Source organism: Lonchura striata, chromosome 8 (assembly GCF_050655825.1).
Source record: "Lonchura striata isolate lonStrDom1 chromosome 8, ASM5065582v1, whole genome shotgun sequence".
NCBI classification, from domain to species: Eukaryota; Metazoa; Chordata; class Aves; order Passeriformes; family Estrildidae; genus Lonchura; species Lonchura striata.
This window is the reverse complement of record NC_140710.1, coordinates 2,006,592-2,026,466: the sequence shown is the minus strand read 5'-3', so window position 1 is coordinate 2,026,466 and position 19,875 is coordinate 2,006,592. Positions and strand designations below refer to the sequence as shown.

Below are 19,875 nucleotides of genomic sequence, written 5' to 3'. Positions count from 1 at the left end.
CTTTATGCTTCAGGTTTGGATTCTCTTTTGCTTGTTCCTTGTGGCTGGCCTCGTGTCTAAAAATGGCTACAAATATTTAAATTATTCTTCACTCATTTATAGCAATGATGACAACGTTAAGAGCTAAATTTACTGTGTTGTAAATGACATTGCAAGGAATTATGCTAGAGGAAAAATTGATTTTCCAAAAGAACAACGTGTTTTATTTTTTAAAATGGGTGTTGAGTGAAATGTTTTCATGGACAGAAACTTCATGGAAGGGGAAATTTATTTTATGATGATTCCTTGAAATATTGTGCTTCTGTTGTGATGCTGGGCTCCTTTTTATGGCAGATCACAGCCTTGTGTTCCCAGCACAGGAGCCAGGTGCTGTTTTCCCCATTTGCATGGATTTTATTAATTAGTTTGCCACATTCCTGATGAGGAATAAAACTGGGACAAGATCACTCTGGGCCATTGTGCCCGCTGATCTCCAGTGGAGTTTGTGGGTTCACTTGGTTGGACTCAGTGATCTCAGAGGTCTTTCCCAGCCTGATTCTGTGGGATCAGCTTTATTTTGTTGCTGTTCTGTATTTCAGAATTTCCCACTAAACTAACTTTCCACTTTCCCAACCTGATTCTGTGGGATCAGCTGGATTTTGTTGCTGTTCTATATTTCAGCCTCTCCTGGTGGATCTATCCAGGGAAGGTGGCAGTGATGGAGATTTGGGGAATGATTGCTGGGTGAAGAAGAGGGACGGTGCCCTGGCCTTGGCTTCCATCAGGATGGATCCTGGGGCAATTCTCCTCACAACAGAGCCCCAACTCTTCTCCAGAGCACTCAAATCCTTCCCAAAAATCTGTCTGGAGATGGGTTACTGCGGGGATGAAGTGAGAAGGGTCTGAGGGTGCTGGTGGACAACAAGCAGTCCCTAAACCAGCAGAGTGTCCCAGGGGGAACCTTCAGGAAGATGGGAGCATTCCCAGCAGGTCAGGGGTGATTCTGGAGAACAGCTGGAGCTCTGTTGTGAGGGGAATTGCCCCAGGAACACAAGGCCAGGACACTGTCCCTCTTCCTCACCCAGCTGCAGTCATTCCCCAAATCCCCATCACTGCCACCTTCCCTGGGTACAGATCCAGCAGCTCAGGGGTGCACCCAGCCCTGGGGGCACCTCTGGGTGCTGTGTCCAGCTGTGGCTCCTCAGCACAGCAGGGCCAGGAGCTCCTGGAGCTGAGAAGGGCCTGGAGCATCTCGGTGCCCAGGAGGGGCTGAGGGAGCTGGGGCTGCTCAGCCTGGAGAGAGCCCAGTGAGAGCGCTCAGCCCTGGGTATCTCTAAGTGTGTCCCTGTGTGTCCCTGGCTCTCCCTGGGTGTCCCTGTCCCTGTCTGTCTGTCCCTGGGTATCTCTGTCCATCTCTGGCTGTTCCTGCCTATTCCTGTCTGTCCCTGGGTATCTCTGTCCGTCCCTGGGTGTCTCTGTCCATCCCTGGGTGTCTCTGTCCATGCCTGTCTGTTCCTGTCTATCCCTGGGTGTCTCTGTCTATCCCTGGGTGTCCCTGTCTATCCCTGGGTGTCTCTGTCCATCCCTGGCTGTTCCTGTCTATCCCTGGGTGTCCCTGTCTATCCCTGGGTGTCCCTGTCTGTCCCTGCCTGTTCCTGTCTGTCCGTGGTGCAGAAAGGGGCAGAACCCGTACCAGGCAGTTCCCCTCTGCATGAGGCAGAACTTATTTCTTCACTGCGCGGGGTGATTGCCCAGAGAGGCTCCGGAGTCTCCTCACCGGGGGCACTCCAGACTCGTCGGGACACAATCCCGCGCCATGTGCTGGGATGACCCAGCCCGGGCAGGGAGCTCGGACCGCTGTGCGAAGCCGGCGCTGCGCTCCCGCCCCGCGGCGCCCCGTGAGGGGCCGGGCCCGGGGCTCCTCAGGCCGCCCCGGGCGGGGCCGGGCGGGGGCGGCCCGGGCCGCGCTGCAAGATGGCGGCGGGAGCCGAGCGCGGCGCGGCGCTGCCCGCGGAGCCGCCGCCGCTGAGCGCCGAGGAGGTGGCCAGGCGGCTGGCGAGCACCCGCCGCGAGCTGGGCAACCGCCGCAAGATCCTGCTGCGGAACCTGCCGGCCGAGAGCAGCAGCCAGGTACGGCCGCCGGCGCTGCCCGCAGCCGCCCGGCGGCGTGGCGCGCTCCCCGCCCGCGCCTCAGGCGGGGGCCGGCGGCGCGGAGCGGCCGCGGGGCGCTGCCCGCCCGCAGAGCTGCCCCTCAGGGCGCCGGCTGTGCGGGGCGGCTTTGTTACCTGCGGGCGCGGGTCCCCGCCCTCGCCGGGGGCCGCGCTGCCCGGGGAGCGGCGGGGTCGCGGCCGGGGCGTGAGGAGCGAGCGGGGCTCGGGGCGGGTAACGGGAGCGCCGCCGGGGCGGCGGCACCGGTGTGCCGCAGGTAGGGCACCGCAGCGCAATCTGCTTCCAGACGCGCTTTCTGCCCTTTTTTTTTTTTTTTTTTTTTTTTTTCATTTGTATTGTGAGGGGGAAAGCGGTTTTCCGCAGCCTGACGGTGGTTTAGGAAAATTCCGCCCAAATTGTTGCTGTTGGTAGGGGATGATCGATGAACTCTTCAGCCGAGTGCTGTGAGTCAGATGCTGAGGTGATTTTAGCTGCACAGCCGCTTCACTAGCTCCAAGCACACAACTTGATGCACGAGTATTCATTTAAAAAAAAAAAAAAAAGTAACTGCGCCTTTTGTTCTGCTCTGCTCCTGGTCTGCCTCCCCCCTCTCTGAAGCACAGGTGGTTTTACTACCTGCGGGTAAAAGCAACACGTGCGGACTCTCAATTTCTGCATAGCTCCGGCACAAAAAGGGGACTATTCATTTTGGAGAGGCTCTTTCGGCGCTCGCAGTAACCCGAGCCGCAGCGCCCAGCTGGCCGCTGCACTTCTGGCTGTTTTGTTCTCTCTCGGTGTGTCTGGCCCTGCTCTGGCAGGTTAAAAGTTTAGAGCTGACAGCTTTGTTAGGGTGCTTTAGGCACCTCTGTTTATAGCAGCGTGATCTATAGCGAGCCCGCAGCTTGGTGAGCGCTGCTAATCTTCGCCTCTTGATGAAGCGGCAGTGTTGACAGAGAGGGCTTTGCTGGTGTGTCGCCAGGTGCTCGCCGTGCTGGCCAGGACAGGAGCACTCTGACACTCCGGCTGTGTCCCTTGTCCCCACCGCAGGCCTTTCATGAGCTCCCGTGTGGGAGTTCACCTCTGTGGAACCTTGCAGGTTTGGCGTTGCTTGCTCAGCCGCTGTGTGCTCCAGGGAAACGGCGGCGTTAAGGTGAAGTTTGGCAGCCACGGAGTCTTCTGGAAGTTTGCCTTTTTGTTTTGATGGCTTACAAGCAGCGCTTAGATGCCTTTTTCTCCTATGTGTCAGGTTCTAATGTTGCCCTGAACACCATGTACAGATCCTAAAATGCACTTTACAAACTGTCATTTTTATTTTTAACACTGATGAGCTGCTGGTGGTGGCAACAAAGGCAGAAGAATTGTGCTACAGAGAGAAAATTTCTCTCCTGGAGCAGTTTTGGAAAGAAGTGTGTTTGTGGTCAGGCATGTTAAGTCTATCTCTGTATTTGGCTGTGATATGCTTCCAAAATTATGATGAAATTTAACGTTTCTTGTTGCCAGTTAACACTGTGGTAAACACAGGTTTGTCTTCTGTTTTCTCCTTGCAGTAATTGGTGAGCCAAGTAAAATCAGATGAACTGTTTTTGACCTGGCCAGTTTTATTCACTGTCAAGAGGGAGATGAACATCACTGAAATGCAGCCAAGTCTTCCAAAATAGGTTTTCATAAATGTAACTATTCATCTCTAAGCATTGGGGTGTTGGCTCTGCTGCCATTTGTTGTTAAGTGAAGAGTGAGGTCAAGATTTACCAAAATAGTTTTGAAGTGAAAAATGACTGTTTTGCTGATAGAGAGATTTGTGGAGATACTCAGTTTTGTTAGAAAAGTAGGAAAAAACTTATTAATATGAACTTACGTAACGAATATAATTGCCAGTTGTAGCTATATATTAACTTTATTATTGTACTTGTAATCTTCAATTACCTTTGGAGCCCCACCTGTGTTAAACTAAATTAAAAAAAATAAATAACCCTTGAGGTCACAGAAGAAATGTCCCTTGGCCATGAGGTTTCTGAACCAGAAACAGGTTTAGAAACCAAACAGGGCTCACCCTACAAATAGATGCCTGCAGGATCAGTGTTTCTTCAGGCAGTTCTCTCACTACAGCCACAGAGAAAGGATTTTTTTTTTTTTTTGGTGGCAGATCTGTAGTAAACAATTTACATCTTCCCTGCTCTTGAAGGCAGAGTCTCTATTTACTGTTCAGCTGGCAGGTCAGTGGATGTTGAACTCTTCCAGAGTTGCCAGGTAGTTCCCCAAATTCATCCTCATCAGATTCCTCCAAATACCAATACCAAATACAAATGTGTGCTGTGATAATGACCAGTAATACCAAATACAAAATGTGTGGTGTGATAATGACCAATAACACCAAATACCAAACGTGTCGTGTGATAATGACCAATAATACCAAATATCAAAGGTGTGGTGTGATAATGACCAATAATACCAAATACCAAACGTGTGGTGTGATAATGACCAATAATACCAAATACCAAAGTTGTGGTGTGATAATGACCAATAATGCCAAATACCAAACGTGTGGTGTGATAATGACCAATTAGACCGAATACCAAAGGTGTGGTGTGATAATGACCAATAATGCCAAATACCAAAGGTGTGGTGTGATAATGACCTAGAGACAGCCACAGGCTCTTGTGGCCTCTGTAAATCTTCACATCTTTGCTATCTGTAGCAGTGACTGTGCCTCTAAAGGCAGAATTCAGTACTGGGGGTGGAGCAGGATCACAGAGGCTTCCCTGAGCTTCACTGGGATCCGTGCTTGGAGCAGAGATCCGCTCTGCTCGGGAGCCTTGGCAGATCCCACTCCTGCAGTTCCAGCTCGTGGTGCCAGAGTGGGGAAGTGTCCTGTGCAATTAGAGCAGTCAGTTAATGGCTGCACTAGGGCAGGGCAGGGATGTGGGATGTTCTGCATAAGATCATCCCCTGGGTGTCAGTCCTTTTGAAGGGCAGCAGATCTGTTCTTGTAGCATTAACAGCCTCTGATGTGGTGCTGTGGTCAGGCTGGTGTTTGCAGGAACAGTCTTTGCCAAGAGACTTAAAAATGAGCGTGGTTGTGGTGATTGCTTTCATCGTGATCCGCTTGGCAGTGGATCAGGGATCTCTTGGGTTGCCTTGTTGTGTGTGCATCTCCCTGAGCCACATCCCTGATCCATCATCCATTCCAGCAGCTGGGAACGCGGTCCCCTGGGGTGTTGTAAGAGCAAAAATTGCAACCAGAAAGTCCTTGGAGCAATCCTAAAACTGTTCCCAGTGCTCTGGAGGAGGAGGACTGCTCTGAGCAAAGGGAAGGAAGGAAATACCACCTTCTTCTCCTTTTCTGCTAAAGAGATGCCAAGAACTTCAGGATGACCAGAATGGAAGTGAAGTTGTACCTCACTGAACAGGAAGTTTTACTTTGGGCTTGTATTGGTTTTATCCCAGCCAGCAAATAAGCACCACACAGCCACTTTTTCACTTCTTCACTGCTCTGATGCTGAGGAGAATCAGGGAAAAAGCAAAGCTTGGGAGCTAAGAACAGTTTAATTATTGAAGCAAAGTAAAACATATCTAAAATTAATACAAGACTAATAAAACAAATGTTAATTGTAATAAGGAATTAAAGCCGAGAGAAACAAGTGATGCCCAGTAGAGTTGCTCAGCACCCACTGACTGATGCCAGCTGCTCCCAGTTTATGTACTGGGCATGGCATTCCTTGGTGTGGAGCATCCCTTTGGCTCTGCTCCCTCCTGCCATTCCATGCACCTGTGCATGGGAAATGGCAAATCCTCTGCTTGGAGCAAGCTGTGCTTGGCAACAACTGAAGCATCCCTGTGGTATCAACATTAGGCTCATCCTAAAGGCAAACACAGCACTGAACCAGTAAGAACAGAATTAATTCTGTCTCATCCCAAACCAGGAAAATCGTGTCAGCTTCTGTTTCTTTTCCCTTTTTTTCTGTAGTTACCCTAATGGATTAGAAGAATTGGTTTTGGTTTTCCCCAGTTTGTTGTTTTTTCACTGTTGGTGGCTCCTTATTTATGGCTGATGAACTTCCATAGGGGCATCACTGGGACACCATCAGCAGACTCTGATCTGGGATACGAGTTCCTGTCCCATGGAGTTCCTGCTGGGAAGATTAGCCTTGGGTTATTTATTTTCTGTTGCTTATCATTACTGAGATTTGTAGCCAAGTCTCCAGTGTTTTGTGCCAAGATCAGCTGCCCAGCAAGGGCTGTTGGCTTTTTGCTTCCCCTTTTTGCAGATCAGAGAAGATGCTGTCGAAGATGCACTTGCTCCCAACCATTTTTGGGTTGATTATCCCTAAATGCCACCATGTCACAGTTCCACAAAATAAACCTGGTAGATGGGACGCTCTACTTTAATGTAGGACATACAGCAAAGTAGGGCTGGTTAATTATTTTAACACCCTGTGGTTCTTCTGGGGAGGGGCAGAATCCAGAGAACAATGAAACACTGAGGTGTTGATCCAAACCTGGTGCAGGGATTTATTTGGTATTTTGGAACCTGATGGACCCATTCATTTTTTTTTTTTGGTTTGCTGTCGATTCCTGACTAAAAGCCAAATCCCTACTTAGTGTGGTGCTGTTTCTGGTGGGGTTGTGGCATTTTTTCCCCCTTTCTCCCTGGATTAGCCATAATTTTCCTTGTTAGATGGAAAACCTCTAATGAGGTGTGATGATTTCAGGAAGTGCTCTCTCCAATCTGTTGCATGCCAGACCTTTAAGTAGAAGGGCCTTTGTGTTTTCATTCCTCCTCTGTCACACTGCCTGAACATGAAAGGCACATTGTGGAGAGGGAGCAGCTCTCATGCCTTAGGATGGATATTTTAAATTTTTCTTCATTACTTTCCTTTTGCTTTGAGCTCTTGCTCTCTCAAGTTACCTTTTTCTATGTCTTTTCCCTCTTTCATTTAGCTCTCACATCACCCAGTATACCCAGGATGGTGGAATTGATTTCCAGTCCCATAAAGATCCTCTTACCAACACTCCCAAAGTCTCTGGAAGATCAGAGGAAAAAAATTTTCATTCCACTGAGAATTTGTTGTTTTCCTGTCTTCACATTTTCTTCCATCACTTACATTTATCAGCTGGCAAATACTGCATTAATGAAATATGGCAGCATTTCTCCAGCCACCACGCGTCCTCGAATAAGGTGTGATCACTAAAGATCTTTGTGGGCTCTGATCTTACAAAAGTGAGACTCGATTCCCAAACACAAACTGCCCCAAAAGCAGTTTATGGCCTGGCATGACAGGCTGGACTCCATTTCAGGTTTCCTAGTTTGGGATTGTAGGAATGAAGAGGAATGAGCTGAGCAGGAGTTTTGGGACACACCTCCGTGCTCGCTGCTCCTGCCACATCTCACCCCAATCCTCCAGCTTTGCTCCTCTGAGAACTTAACTCAGCACTGAAAACCACGTGGAAACTGGGAAGGAAGAGGTGTGGTGAGCCCATCTGCCTGAAATGTTACTTCTTAGGGGGATTTAACCTGCATTAATGAAACATTGAGGCCCTCCTACCTCTCTGATCAGGAGATGCTAAAAATTGCACTTGCATCAGTTCCTTTTATTTTTTTATTAACCCCCTTGTTGGTGCCGAGTGCTGCACTTGCTCTCCAGCAGAGCTCTGAGTTTTCCCCTTGGTAACATATTATTTAAACTGTGTCAACGTTCTCTTTTTTACTACTGTTTTATTTACTATCTGCAGTGAAATCCATGTGTCATGTCACGAGCTCAGATATTTAGCAGTCTAAAATCTGAATCAAATGAACACCCCATTATATAACTTTGTAAATGTAAAGCTTTTTTTCTGAGAGGTTCTCTTTTTCCTGTCCTGCCTCCACAAATGGGACAAAGCCTTTTTCAGCTGTGAGATGATTTAAAACTTCTTGCTTAGCCGAGTAACTAAATTTAATTGATTTCCATTTCAAGGATATTCATGTGAAGTTCAGGCCTTCAGCTGCTCAGTGAGAGCCAAGTTATAGACCAGGCTTGCAGAGTGTTTATATTGGAGACTTCCCTAAAGCTCACTGCAGACATCTGGCCAGGCATCCTTAGAATTGTTAAATATTCTGTTGCCAGAATAGCACAATTATTACATTGAATATCAAGTCTAGTTTTACATCCAGAGAGGGAGCAGTGCTTGAGTTTGGTGTGCTGTAGGCTTTATATACCTTATTATATATATCTTAGTACTGTTCCAGGTGAGTACTGAGAATTTCTTGGATCTTTTTCCCTTGCACTGTGCGAGTCTGGGTAGGAGAAGCTGCTTTTATTAGAAATAAACTACTGAGCTTTACTAATTTGATACATGTGCCTGTGAACAAGTCCTTTTCTAATTTGTGTTTAAAACAGGGCAGGTACTAAACACCAAGATCCTCTCTAAGGAATTATTTCTGTCTCAGAGGTGCAAGTCCCAAGCTGATAATACGTGCTGAAAACTGAAGTTGCCAGTTTTCCTACTTAAGAGAGGACAGGGCAAGAACTGAAGTATTTCAAGACCACATTTACAGTAGTAAATAATACACTTTTTTAAAGGATAAAGAGTGACTTCTCTTAAATTCCCTTTATTAGATTTGATTTTGCTTTTTCTGCCGATTTTCGCGTATGACCGATTATTTCCTAATTACCGTTTTAATTTGTATTGATGACAAGATTATCTGCTTTTAAAGCTTTAATTGGTTGTAGAGTAGCTATGCTTTATTGGTTGTATTTCTGTTCCAGAAGCACAAAATCCTGGAATGGTTTGGGTTGGAAGGGGCCAGATAGAACTGCTTAACCTTTTTGTTGTCAAAATCTGCTTTGTCCAATGTGTGATACTCAAGCCTTCAGCGTGTTGGTAAACATTGCTGTTGTTTATAAGGTGTTTAATAGGATGCATTTAAATGAAGATTGCTGTGGGAGTTGTCAGTCACTCTTTGTAGCTCAGCAGATTAATTGATTTATTCAAGAGGAAAAAGCCCTTTAGGAGGAGCAGTTTTGTCAGCACAATGCTGGGATGCGGATGTTGGCGCGCGGACAGGACGGTGGCACCAGGGCTGGCGGCCGCTGCTCAGGTGTGGCACCACTCTGGGTTTACTCCTGCTTTACTACAGCTGGATTTGAGGGCCGTGCTCAGGGTTTGCTCCCTCTCTGCGGGGTGGGGTGCAGGAGCTCCCGGAGCAGGGCCGGGGGAACGCCGGCAATGGGAGCTGCTGCCGTGCCGGATTTCCGACACCGTCGGCGAGAGCGGCTGCCCCCAGAGAGCTGCTCAGTCTGAGTGTGCCTCTGGGGCACGGCTGGACTGTGTCCAGGGCAGGGACAAGGAACAGGGAGAGATCTGTGTGTTTTCCAGAGGTGTTTATTCCCAGGAGGGTCAGGGACAGAAGCACACCCAACAAAGGCACGCATCAACTTATACATGGGGCAGGTACAATCTGTAACCAAGTAGGAGACACCTAGGGAGGAACATAAGGTGGGGAATACAATGTTTGAACCAGTAGGGGATTACAGGGCAGGAGAACAACTTAAACAGACCAATGGGGCCTCAAAGGATACAAAATTGGGAGGGAAGTTTCTAGAGAAAGAGGCAGGCATGGGAAGGGAGTGACATTCAGTGGGTGGAGGAGCAGGGAATGAAAGGGCAGGTCTGTGTGGAGATAGACAACTAGGGCAAAACTGACAATACAGGGGGAAGAGAACAATCCATTGAGAATAAACTATGCCATAACAATACAAAATTGTGTGTGTGTGGGGGGGGGGTTATAAATCTGACTACTATGACTGAATGACAATCCAAACCACGCACCGCAACAGGAACGAGCTGCAGCAGTGGGACCGGGCGGGCGCTGTTTGTTTCTGCCGTTCTCACAGAAACATCCCTGTGCTTACATTCCTCACGAGTTAACGGGGTCGCAGCAGAGCATCTACCTGACTTGGCTGACCCCCTTCTCCTGCAGAGCAAACATTCCCTCCTGGCCCAGTCCTGGAGAGCTGCTTGGAGCGTGGGGATCAGAGCTGTCGATCCCATTGCTTTCCTGACACTTCTGCCCTGAGCTGTGGGGAGTAAAACTGGCAACAACATCACAATGGGAGCTCTGTTCCTTCTTTTCCACCAGACCTGAGTGCTGGGAGATGTTGGAGGTGAAGTTTATAGAAATGCCTGGCTAAGCAAGCAGAGAAATCTCAGTGTAACACACAGATATTTACAGCTGTTTAACTGAAAGGAGTACACATTTCCCTACAGTTGGCAGGGCGTGTTTTATCTTTGTAAATCCTCATGAATGGTGTTTATGTGAGAAATGCTTTCACTGAAACACTGCCCAACCCCAGTTCCACAGGTGAAGGTCTCAGCCCTGCCAAGAGCCCACAAGAGCACAAGAATCAGAACCTTCCTGGAAGAATCCTTTGCACAAACCTGGCAGTGTTTGCAGCCACCTGTGGGAGTTGGTGTTACAATCTTTACTGGATTTCTGTCCTTAAATCAGGCTTTATTTTAAATCTCCCTTATATTATTGTCATTTTTTAATATGAGATCTCATAATTATCCCCCAAAGAGTTGTTCAGTAGGGGCTGGTGTTCCTCTCAAAGTTTCAGGCAGTTACTGGGGAATCATGTGGAATCATCTGATACACAGATGACTTTCAAAGGAGTGTTCAGAGCTGTTTGAAATCCTATTTCCTGCTACCTAATCATAATATAAAACTTTCAGCGTTTCTCTTGTGAAATAATACAGGGAATCAAAAGGGCAAATATGTCCCTCTTTTTCTGAGTGGGACAGAAACAATTTTTTGGAGTCTTCAGTGAAACAGCACAACAGAGCTGCCAAAACTGTACAGAAAGTGTCTTCTCAGTCTCTTATGTCTGAGAAAGAACTATCTAATTCTTGTTTGAGAGGTGTCCACACTCAAATCCCCCACCTGGCTTGAATTTTGGGCATATCTTGCATTTCAGAAACCCCATCCTTATCGCACCTTATTCGAGGACATGTGGTGGCTGGAGAAATGCTGCCATCTTTTATTAATGCAGTATTTGACAGCTGTTAAATAGTGAAACCAGAGATTGGTGCTCTCTTGACTAAAAGGTGTGCACCTGATACCCCTCACAGAGAGCCCAATTAACCTTTAGGCTCCATATATTGAATTACCAAACTGGCAGCTACACTTAGCTGCTGGAAATCATCTGCAATTAAACTTTCAGACAAAGCTGGTTGATTATTTTGCTTGCAGAAATCATCTTGCACTCCTGTGTATGGGATTTATCCAGCTAAAATAATGTAAATATCCAGGTTATTACTCCTGTTTTTTCCTTGGGGTGGTGAATGTTCACATCTGCTTTTTCACCACTGAACTGGCAATAATTTGTGGGGTTTTTAGGGGATGTGCACCTTGGTTTTTTGGAAGTAGCTGTAGCAAACTCCTCTAAGACTTGCTCTTACCCATCCCTCCTCTGTTCCCATTAATTAGTGGGAGCAAATAACACTCTTGGGATTGATTCTCTGTTGAGCAGCTGTGCAGTAATTGATAGAGGATACTTTCCAGGGGGTACTCTGGCCACAGTTATCTGCTGGGTGAAAGAGTATCCATTATTAAGGGTGAAAATCTATTAAACTGAACTTGAGCAGGAAACTAAAGCAACTGTTGGGTTTTGAGGCAACATTGTGCCCTATTTGGTGATGTGATGCTGCCAGTGTTCCTTGCCCATGTGGTATTTTAGCTCTGCCAGTTGTACTTTAGAGACATGGAGAGGGTTTTGCTATTTAATGAGCTGTGATGTTATTTGTCTTTATCAAAAGACACTTTCAGGATGCCCTTTTGTGTTTATGTCACCCCAGAGAATGAAAAGCAAATTAATCAAATTCTGCAAGCCAGTTTTTTATGTGATATTAAAACATTGCTGCAGCAATGTGTAACCAACTCCTTTAAAAACAAATATTTGATAGTGTTTCTATGGTGAAATTTTCTGTTTGTTGGGAAAGGTTTTGGTTTTGTTTGAAATGAGGATGAATTTATCCATTTGCTTGGTTTGGGGAACTTATTTATGTGATGTTATTTGTACTTTACCCTTGCAGGAAATCCACGACTTGTTTAAGGATTATGAAATCAAGTATTGTTATGTGGACAGGAATAAAAGAACAGGTGAGAACTTCAAACTTCCATATGTTTCAATTCTGTGAAGAACATCATGTGCTGTGTGTGAAGTCCTGGACTGTCACAGCTTGCCTGGCATCCCTCAGTGCCTTTTTTGTCACCTTGTACTGAACCCAGTGAAAGTTGGAAACTTCTGGTGTTGATCAGAAGATTTTTGGTCCCCTCTGCTCCCTCTCAGGAGCATTCCTCAGACAGTGTCCCTCTGGGACAAAGCTGACCTCAGCTGGCTGAATTCCTTTGGAAAACTGGCCCTGAGGCCTCTCTTGGGACAAGCCACACGTGCCTGAGAGGAAAACCTGCCCAGCTCCAGATGCATTTGCAGTTTGCTCACATCAGGAAACACCTCTGCCCTCTGAGGGTCACCCAGCACTGTTGTAGGTTGTCCAGAGGCATCTCCATCCCTTGGGATCCTGGGAACCCTTCTGGGTGATCCTGCTTGAGGAGCAGGAGGTCCCTGCCACCCTCATTCGGTTTGGGATTGTGTGAAATGCCTTATGTACTGAAAAGCCCAAAAAAAAGTTCTGTTAGGCCCAAAGTGAGAACTTGTGGATGTTGTCATCAAAGGGATTCCATAGAATCTGTGATGTGTGGACTTCAGGGGAATATTTAATTTAGTAAAGGACAGTCTGCTAGTAGGATATTTAATTTTGTTTCCCAGATATGAAATCTGCTTGGGTTCCAAGGAGTGAAGTTGTGAACATCACAGCGTAGTCGCTTTCTGAGTTAATTGCTCATGATGTTCAATTGAGATTTTAGGTATTACATTAATAGATATATTCATCTCTTGGGTCTTTGGGGTGAATCTGCAGCTCTCACTGTGGTTCCAGGGGCAGGGAGAGGTGTGGCTGCAGACCAGCTGGGGTAGCTGATGTCCCCACTCCTGCTCTCTTGCAGCATTTGTCACCCTGTTAAACGGGGAGCAGGCCCAGAGCGCCATCAGGAGGTTCCACCAGCACTCCCTGCGAGGGAAGGAGATCTCCGTGCAGCTGCAGCCCACGGATGCTCTGCTGTGCATCACCAACCTGCCCCTTTCCCTCAGGATAGAGGAGTTTGAGGAACTGGTGCGTGCCTATGGCAACGTGGAGAGGTGTTTCCTGGTCTACAGCGAGCTCACCGGCCATTCCAAGGGCTACGGATTCGTGGAGTACATGAAGAAGGACTCTGCTGCCAAGGCCAGGCTGGAGCTCCTGGGCAAGCAGCTGGAGGAGAGCACTCTGTTTGCACAATGGATGGATGTGAACCAGCTGACCACAAACCTCATTCACTCCAAGTGCCTTTGTGTGGATAAATTACAAAAAGACTGCGCTGATTCGAAAGAGCTGCTCCAGGCTTTCTCCCTGAAGTACAAACCTGTGTTCTGCCAGGTATGTTGGGTTTCTGTCTTAAGGAAAGCAAGGCTGGGATTGCAGCGTTGCCTCACTTCACTCTCGCTGTCCTCCACTTTTATTGTTCCTATTTATTTTCCTATTTTTCTTATTTATTTTATTTTCCTACTATTTTTCCTATCAACTGTTGTGCCATCTGCACAGTGATGGGAGCAGTGATGCTGAACTCTCTGGGTGTGCAGTGTGACCCCTGTTGTCTGGGAATTCTGCAGGATATCACTCCAGCAGTGATACTGAACTGCTCTAGATGTGCAGTGTGACCCTTGTTGACTGGGAATTCTGCAGGACACTACTCCAGGGAAATGCCAACAAAATATTTGGAAGGCATCCCCTTATGTCATACTTATGTCCCCTTGTATCATTACTCAAAATAATTTGGGTTTTGAGAGCTTTTAAAGTAAACATTGCTGAAGGTTTTATTGCTCAGAGAGAGCCAGAGTGTATGAATAGCACAAGTGCAACAGTTCAGATGATGTAAAATACATCATGTAATTAATATATAAATATTTAACATGTTTTTCCCTAACTGAGGAAGGCTTGGGTTCTTGGCTATTGCCGGGGATAGGAGTGACACATCTTTTGGAAAGCTGGGAAGCAAGAAGAGTTGGATCCTTGCCTTTTTAGTGCAGAGGTTTCCTTCTCATCCTCGTGGCTTGTGAGAGGAGACCACAAATCAATGTGGCACAGATAGATCACCATAAACAAGCAGCAGAAGAAAATCTTTCCTTGTAGTCCCACAGATTTCAGTTGCAGGGTTGTTTTTGTGTTGTTTTTTTTTTTTTCCCTTAAGTCTCTTGGAAGGCTGCTCAGGGATCAGCCCCAGGGATGAGCACCCGGAGATTCCCAGCACGGGGAGCAGAAGGTCCCTGAGGATCTGCAGCCTGACCACCTGCAGGCCTTTCCCCCTCCCTGGGGCTCCTTTCCAGCCCCAGCAATCTGTAACTGGCCAGAGGAAATCCTTAGACTTGCTTGATCCAGATCCACCAGGAGATGAATAAACTGGAATTAGTTCTTCCCAGAAAATGCCCATTCCTGCCTATTTCGATCTCGAGCCTGGGGAATGTGTCTGGCTTCAGCCTCACCTCACTGATGCCTAAATTAAGGAGCTTTTGCTCTCCATTATTTTCTTCCTGTAAGTAGGTATTAAATGCTGGACTCAAGTCTCCTGCTCAATCTTTGTTTAATTAGCTCAACAGATTGATCCATTTAAGTCTTTTCCTTCAGGGCTTTTTTTTTTCCCAGCTGTCAAATAATCCGGGGGCTGTTATCATCTCCCCCAACAATTTTTCACCATCCTTTAAAAATTCTGAGCTTCAAAGAATAACAGACTTCTTGGGGAAAGATGGGTTTCACTGACAGAGCTCTGCTGTGCAGTTAGAAGCACTCAAAATTGACTTTTTAAATCATAATAAATCTTGGGTAATACTTGGTGTGAGTGAGGAGAGTGTCTGAATTAGGTCAGTAAATATTCCTGTTCCTATAAAATACAGGAGGGTGGAGGTAGGGAAAGAAATAGTTCAGATTTGATAGGGGGAAGGGAAGAAAATTGATACTAATTAATTATGGGTTTATGAGTGAGACAACCTGAAAATTGAGAACAGAGGAAGGAGGAGGAAGACCCAAGAAAGGATGGAAAAAGCAAAGAGGAGGGATGTGATAGGGTGGGTAGAGACAGAAAAACTGGGAGAGGGCAGGGAAGCAGAAACCTCAGTTTTGGTTGAATTTCTACAGAGAATGACTGAGAAAAGTGCTTTTTTTCTGAAAAACTTTAAGCAGGTCTTGTGGTGCTGCCATGGCTTAGTTCTGCTGGGAGCTCATGCAGTATTTCATCAAGCAGATACAACCCTTTGCCCAGAATTCTTACCTGAATTCATGAAATAAACTCTGGGTTATTTAATCTTATCTTAAATTACTTTATTTTTTTTTTAATAATTTTGATTTCTCCGCTATTGACAACAGAAATGTTCTGTCAGGAGGAGCTGAAGCTAAATACTTGCACATGGACATTAGGAAAAATGTGTTTTGTCTTTTGTTTCAACAAAATGGACCAGAAAAGCTCATTCTTTTCTTCTGTCAACTTTAAATTGTCACTAAAAGGTCTCCACCCTTATCTGGATAGGAATAAAGAGGGTTTTTTCAGTACCTGTTTACTTGGGAAGTTGAAAAATTCCTGATTTAATTGCAAGGCTATTGGTGTCTGCACTTAAGGGAGTTTTTAGCTGTGTTTCATTTTCATTGAAACTAAAATACAGATGTTCCATAGCTTCAAACCCTTCTTTTCACAAGTACCTCAGGTCTTTGCCAGTGCACCTAAACTGGAATCAAATAAAATATAAATATAAGATGTATTTATAGATGAAGTTTGTGTTCTCCAGAGCTCTGCCCAGAGGCCAGTGCCATTAAAGATCTGACCACCCTCTTTTCCTTCCAGATCTTTGACATTTATATTTCAGTTGTCAGGAGAAGTTTGTGGGGCTGAGGTTGTTTTTATCCAGTGCAATCTGGAGGAGGTTTTGTCTCTTCCACACCAGAGCTGGTATCAGTTTATCATTCCCATTCATTTGGTGACTGGAGATTTTTGCTTAAGCTTCATCCCTCCCTTCTCAGCCTGTTTTTTTGTTTGATTTAAATCTGCTCATTCTCTCCCAAAGTCTGCACACAAAGGCCAGAGCAGTGTTTGCCACGTAAGCCCTTTTCCAGTCTGCTTGATTGATCAGTCTGGCATCTTCTCTTGGCATTCCCCACAACCACAGCCTTCACATGCTCCCAAAAGGCACCAGATCCTGGTGGAATTTGCATTGTTGCATGTTTCAGCAGCTGTCATGCACCCTGGTGAACGACACTTTGAATATTGCAGGCTGAAAAAGATGAAGAAGAATGAGTTTATAATTATCCTGCAAAATAAAACTGGTTGTAGCATCCAGCTGTATTTACAGCTTGCTTCTCCTTGCTGCTTTGTTGTTTAAATATGTGTTAAATGTGTGAGGTGGGATGGAAGTGGAGGTGGGAATGGAAGAGGTAATGGAAGGAATGAGCAAGTGACCATGGAGAGATAACCGAGTCTGTGAGCTGAATGCCAAAGAGATGGAGATGTGATATCCAACTTATTTCCAGCATTTTGAGAAGGAACCTTTGTGGGGAAAGGTTTGGTGGGAAATATTAACCTTGGCTGTGTCAGCTGTGCAGGATCTGGCGAGGGGCAGTGACAATATTGCAGGGCAGCTGCTGGAATTGCCAGTTATCCATGGAGGGCTGGCAGCTGTTGTTGTTGCTGGAATTCCCATTTCCCACGGGCTCTGGAGCTGTTGCCATTGGAATTCCCATTTCCCACGGGCTCTGGAGCTGTTGCCATTGGAATTCCCATTTCCCACGGGCTCTGGCACTGTTGCCATTGGAATTCCCATTTCCCACGGGCTCCAGAGCTGTTGCCATTGGAATTCCCATTTCCCACGGGCTCTGGAGCTGTTGTTGCCATTGGAATTCCCATTTCCCACGGGCTCTGGCACTGTTGCCATTGGAATTCCCATTTCCCACGGGCTCTGGAGCTGTTGTTGCCATTGGAATTCCCATTTCCCACGGGCTCCGGAGCTGTTGCCATTGGAATTCCCATTTCCCATGGGCTCTGGAGCTGTTGTTGCCATTGGAATTCCCATTTCCCACGGGCTCTGGCACTGCTGCCATTGGAATTCCCATTTCCCATGGGGCTCTGGAGCTGTTGCCATTGGAATTCCCATTTCCCACGGGCTCTGGCACTGTTGCCATTGGAATTCCCATTTCCCACGGGGCTCCGGAGCTGTTGCCACTGGAATTCCCATTTCCCATGGGGCTCTGGAGCTGTTGCCATTGGAATTCCCATTTCCCACGGGCTCTGGCACTGCTGCCATTGGAATTCCCATTTCCCATGGGGCTCTGGAGCTGTTGCCACTGGAATTCCCATTTCCCATGGGGCTCTGGCACTCTTGCCATTGGAATTCCCATTTCCCACGGGCTCTGGCACTGCTGCCATTGGAATTCCCATTTCCCATGGGGCTCCGGAGCTGTTGCCACTGGAATTCCCATTTCCCATGGGGCTCTGGAGCTGTTGTTGCCATTGGAATTCCCATTTCCCATGGGGCTCTGGAGCTGTTGCCATTGGAATTCCCATTTCCCACGGGCTCTGGAGCTGTTGTTGCCATTGGAATTCCCATTTCCCATGGGGCTCCGGAGCTGTTGCCATTGGAATTCCCATTTCCCATGGGGCTCTGGCACTGTTGCCATTGGAATTCCCATTTCCCACGGGCTCTGGAGCTGTTGCCGTTGCAGTTTGCCCAGGATGAGGACGGCGGCAGCGGGGACTTTGCCGTGGTGGAGTACGAGAGCGCGGAGCAGGCGGAGAGCGTGCGAGGGGCCATGGACGGGGTGACCATCAACGGCAGGAGGGTGCAGGTGTCCTTCTGTGCCCCTGGAGCACCAGGCAGGAGCACCTTGGCAGCTCTGATCGCAGCACAGAGGATGGTGAGATCCCAGGAAACCTCTTTGGGATGAGCTCGTCGCTCCCGAGCCGGGGCTTTGTGCAGAGAGGAGAAGGAGCCGGGCTTGGGAAGCGTTTTGGGTTTATCAAAGCCAGCCTGGGACAGTGGGAGGTGTCCCTGCCATGGGATGGGATTTAAGGTCCTTCCCAACCCAAACCAGTCTGGAATTCCGTGGTTCTGTGAGGTCAATGCTGTTGGATCGCTCTGTTGGATAGATGGGATTTAACCAACGCAAACCATTCTGGAATTCTGTATAATCAGCCCAGCTCAAGCTCCTTCCTAGGCAAAGATGGCCAGGAAGAAGATTAATAATATCTATTAAATACTACAAAGTTGCACCCACATAGCTCTGGGATTTATTAAATGTAATCTCCTGTAAGAGAAATCATTCCAGCTCAAAACAAAAGTGACTGGGAATGAGTCATTGGACGAGGTTTAAAACAGAGAGGCAAGAATTTGTTAGCTTTAAGATAAATTTCAAGGCAGGAGAAATAGGCTCATTTCATGCTCGAGGTAGAAGAAAGCTTTTTACACCCACATGTCTTATCAAATTATTTCCTAGAAAATTGGATGTGATCAGTGTTACATGGAGAGGCAGAAGAGCTCCCTCTTCTCAGCCTGCTCAGGCCACATCTCTATAAAAGAGATGAGAAGTCTGTTACAAGATCTGGTGCTCATGGCAACATTTCTGACTCTCCTGTACTGATAACTCTAGGTTTAAAGGGAAAAAAGAAATGTGCTTGAAATTTTGTTGGAATCGTTTGTTAGGTGTTTCATTTGAGGGGAAAAAAAAAAGCAGGAAACAGGGAAGGAAATGGGTTTTTTCTGTGTCAGATGAGATGTGTACATTGCCATTGGAGTTTGAGGGTTTTAAAGGTATTGCTTTTTTCCTGCTTCTAACACTTTTTCTCTCTTCATTGGAGATGAGGAACAATAGGAAAGGCTTGCTTCCAGAGCCAAATCCAGTGCAGATCATGAAAAGTTTCAATAATCCAGCAATGCTGCAGATGCTGCTGCAGCCCCAGCTGCGTGGCCACGCTGTTAAACCTGGTAAGCTGGTCTAAAACACTGCAAAATCAAAGCCTGTTCTTAGTGCTGCAGGGCTTTTGCAGAGTAATTGAGTAGAAATAATGTTTAAAATCTGTGCAGACACTATTTCAGTGTGTTTGTGCAGGTAATTCCACCTTTTATGAAAGCAAAAGCAAGAGGTGCTTTGCTACACTCTTGTGTGTGGGTAAAATTCAGTGTTCCTACAAATACCCTTGTATGAACTCTGTGGGCTCTGAATATTCATATTAGAAATGGATTTAGAAAGAAATGTCTTCTGCAAGACTTGGCTGAACTTAAATCTGATTTTAGATCTGAATTTTGCAGCCTGAGTCTTTCTCCTGTTGCCAGTGTAAATCTTTATTCTTTTGGCTGCTGCCACAGTTGTGCAGTGTATTTATTACAGCATCAGCCAGGAACATTTCTGTCTTCTAATTAGGATGTGAATAAACATAAACCCTAATTAATGACATTTCAAACGGTGAAAGTGCTCAGAACAGGAACCAGGTGATGAGGAGATCAAGTGGGGGAGAGCTGAGAGTGTGGCTGCAAAGAAACCCAGAAATGGGTGTGAAGTGACCACTTCAGGGCAGAAACACTTGAGATAAATCTGAATTTAAAGCACTTCAGATAAAGCTGAGGCCTGGAATCAGCT

The 19,875-nt window shown here is 46.6% G+C and overlaps 1 protein-coding gene across 12 annotated transcripts in view; it reads left to right on the top strand.

Annotated features, from left to right (window-relative positions):
- The first annotated feature begins 1,927 nt into the window (after positions 1 to 1,927).
- RAVER2 (ribonucleoprotein, PTB binding 2) overlaps positions 1,928 to 19,875 on the top strand; it is a 31,510-nt gene continuing 13,562 nt past the window's right edge. For 11 of the 12 annotated variants that reach the window (XM_085586124.1, XM_085586122.1, XM_085586123.1 and 8 more), the window contains exons 1-5: positions 1,928 to 2,109; positions 12,199 to 12,265; positions 13,172 to 13,641; positions 17,965 to 18,156; positions 19,097 to 19,223. In XM_085586124.1, coding sequence (XP_085442250.1) covers positions 1,954 to 2,109; positions 12,199 to 12,265; positions 13,172 to 13,641; positions 17,965 to 18,156; positions 19,097 to 19,223 — 1,012 coding nt within the window. In that variant the 5' untranslated portion in view covers positions 1,928 to 1,953. The remainder of the gene's footprint in view (positions 2,110 to 12,198; positions 12,266 to 13,171; positions 13,642 to 17,964; positions 18,157 to 19,096; positions 19,224 to 19,875) is intronic. The other variant, XM_085586125.1, reaches the window with a different exon arrangement.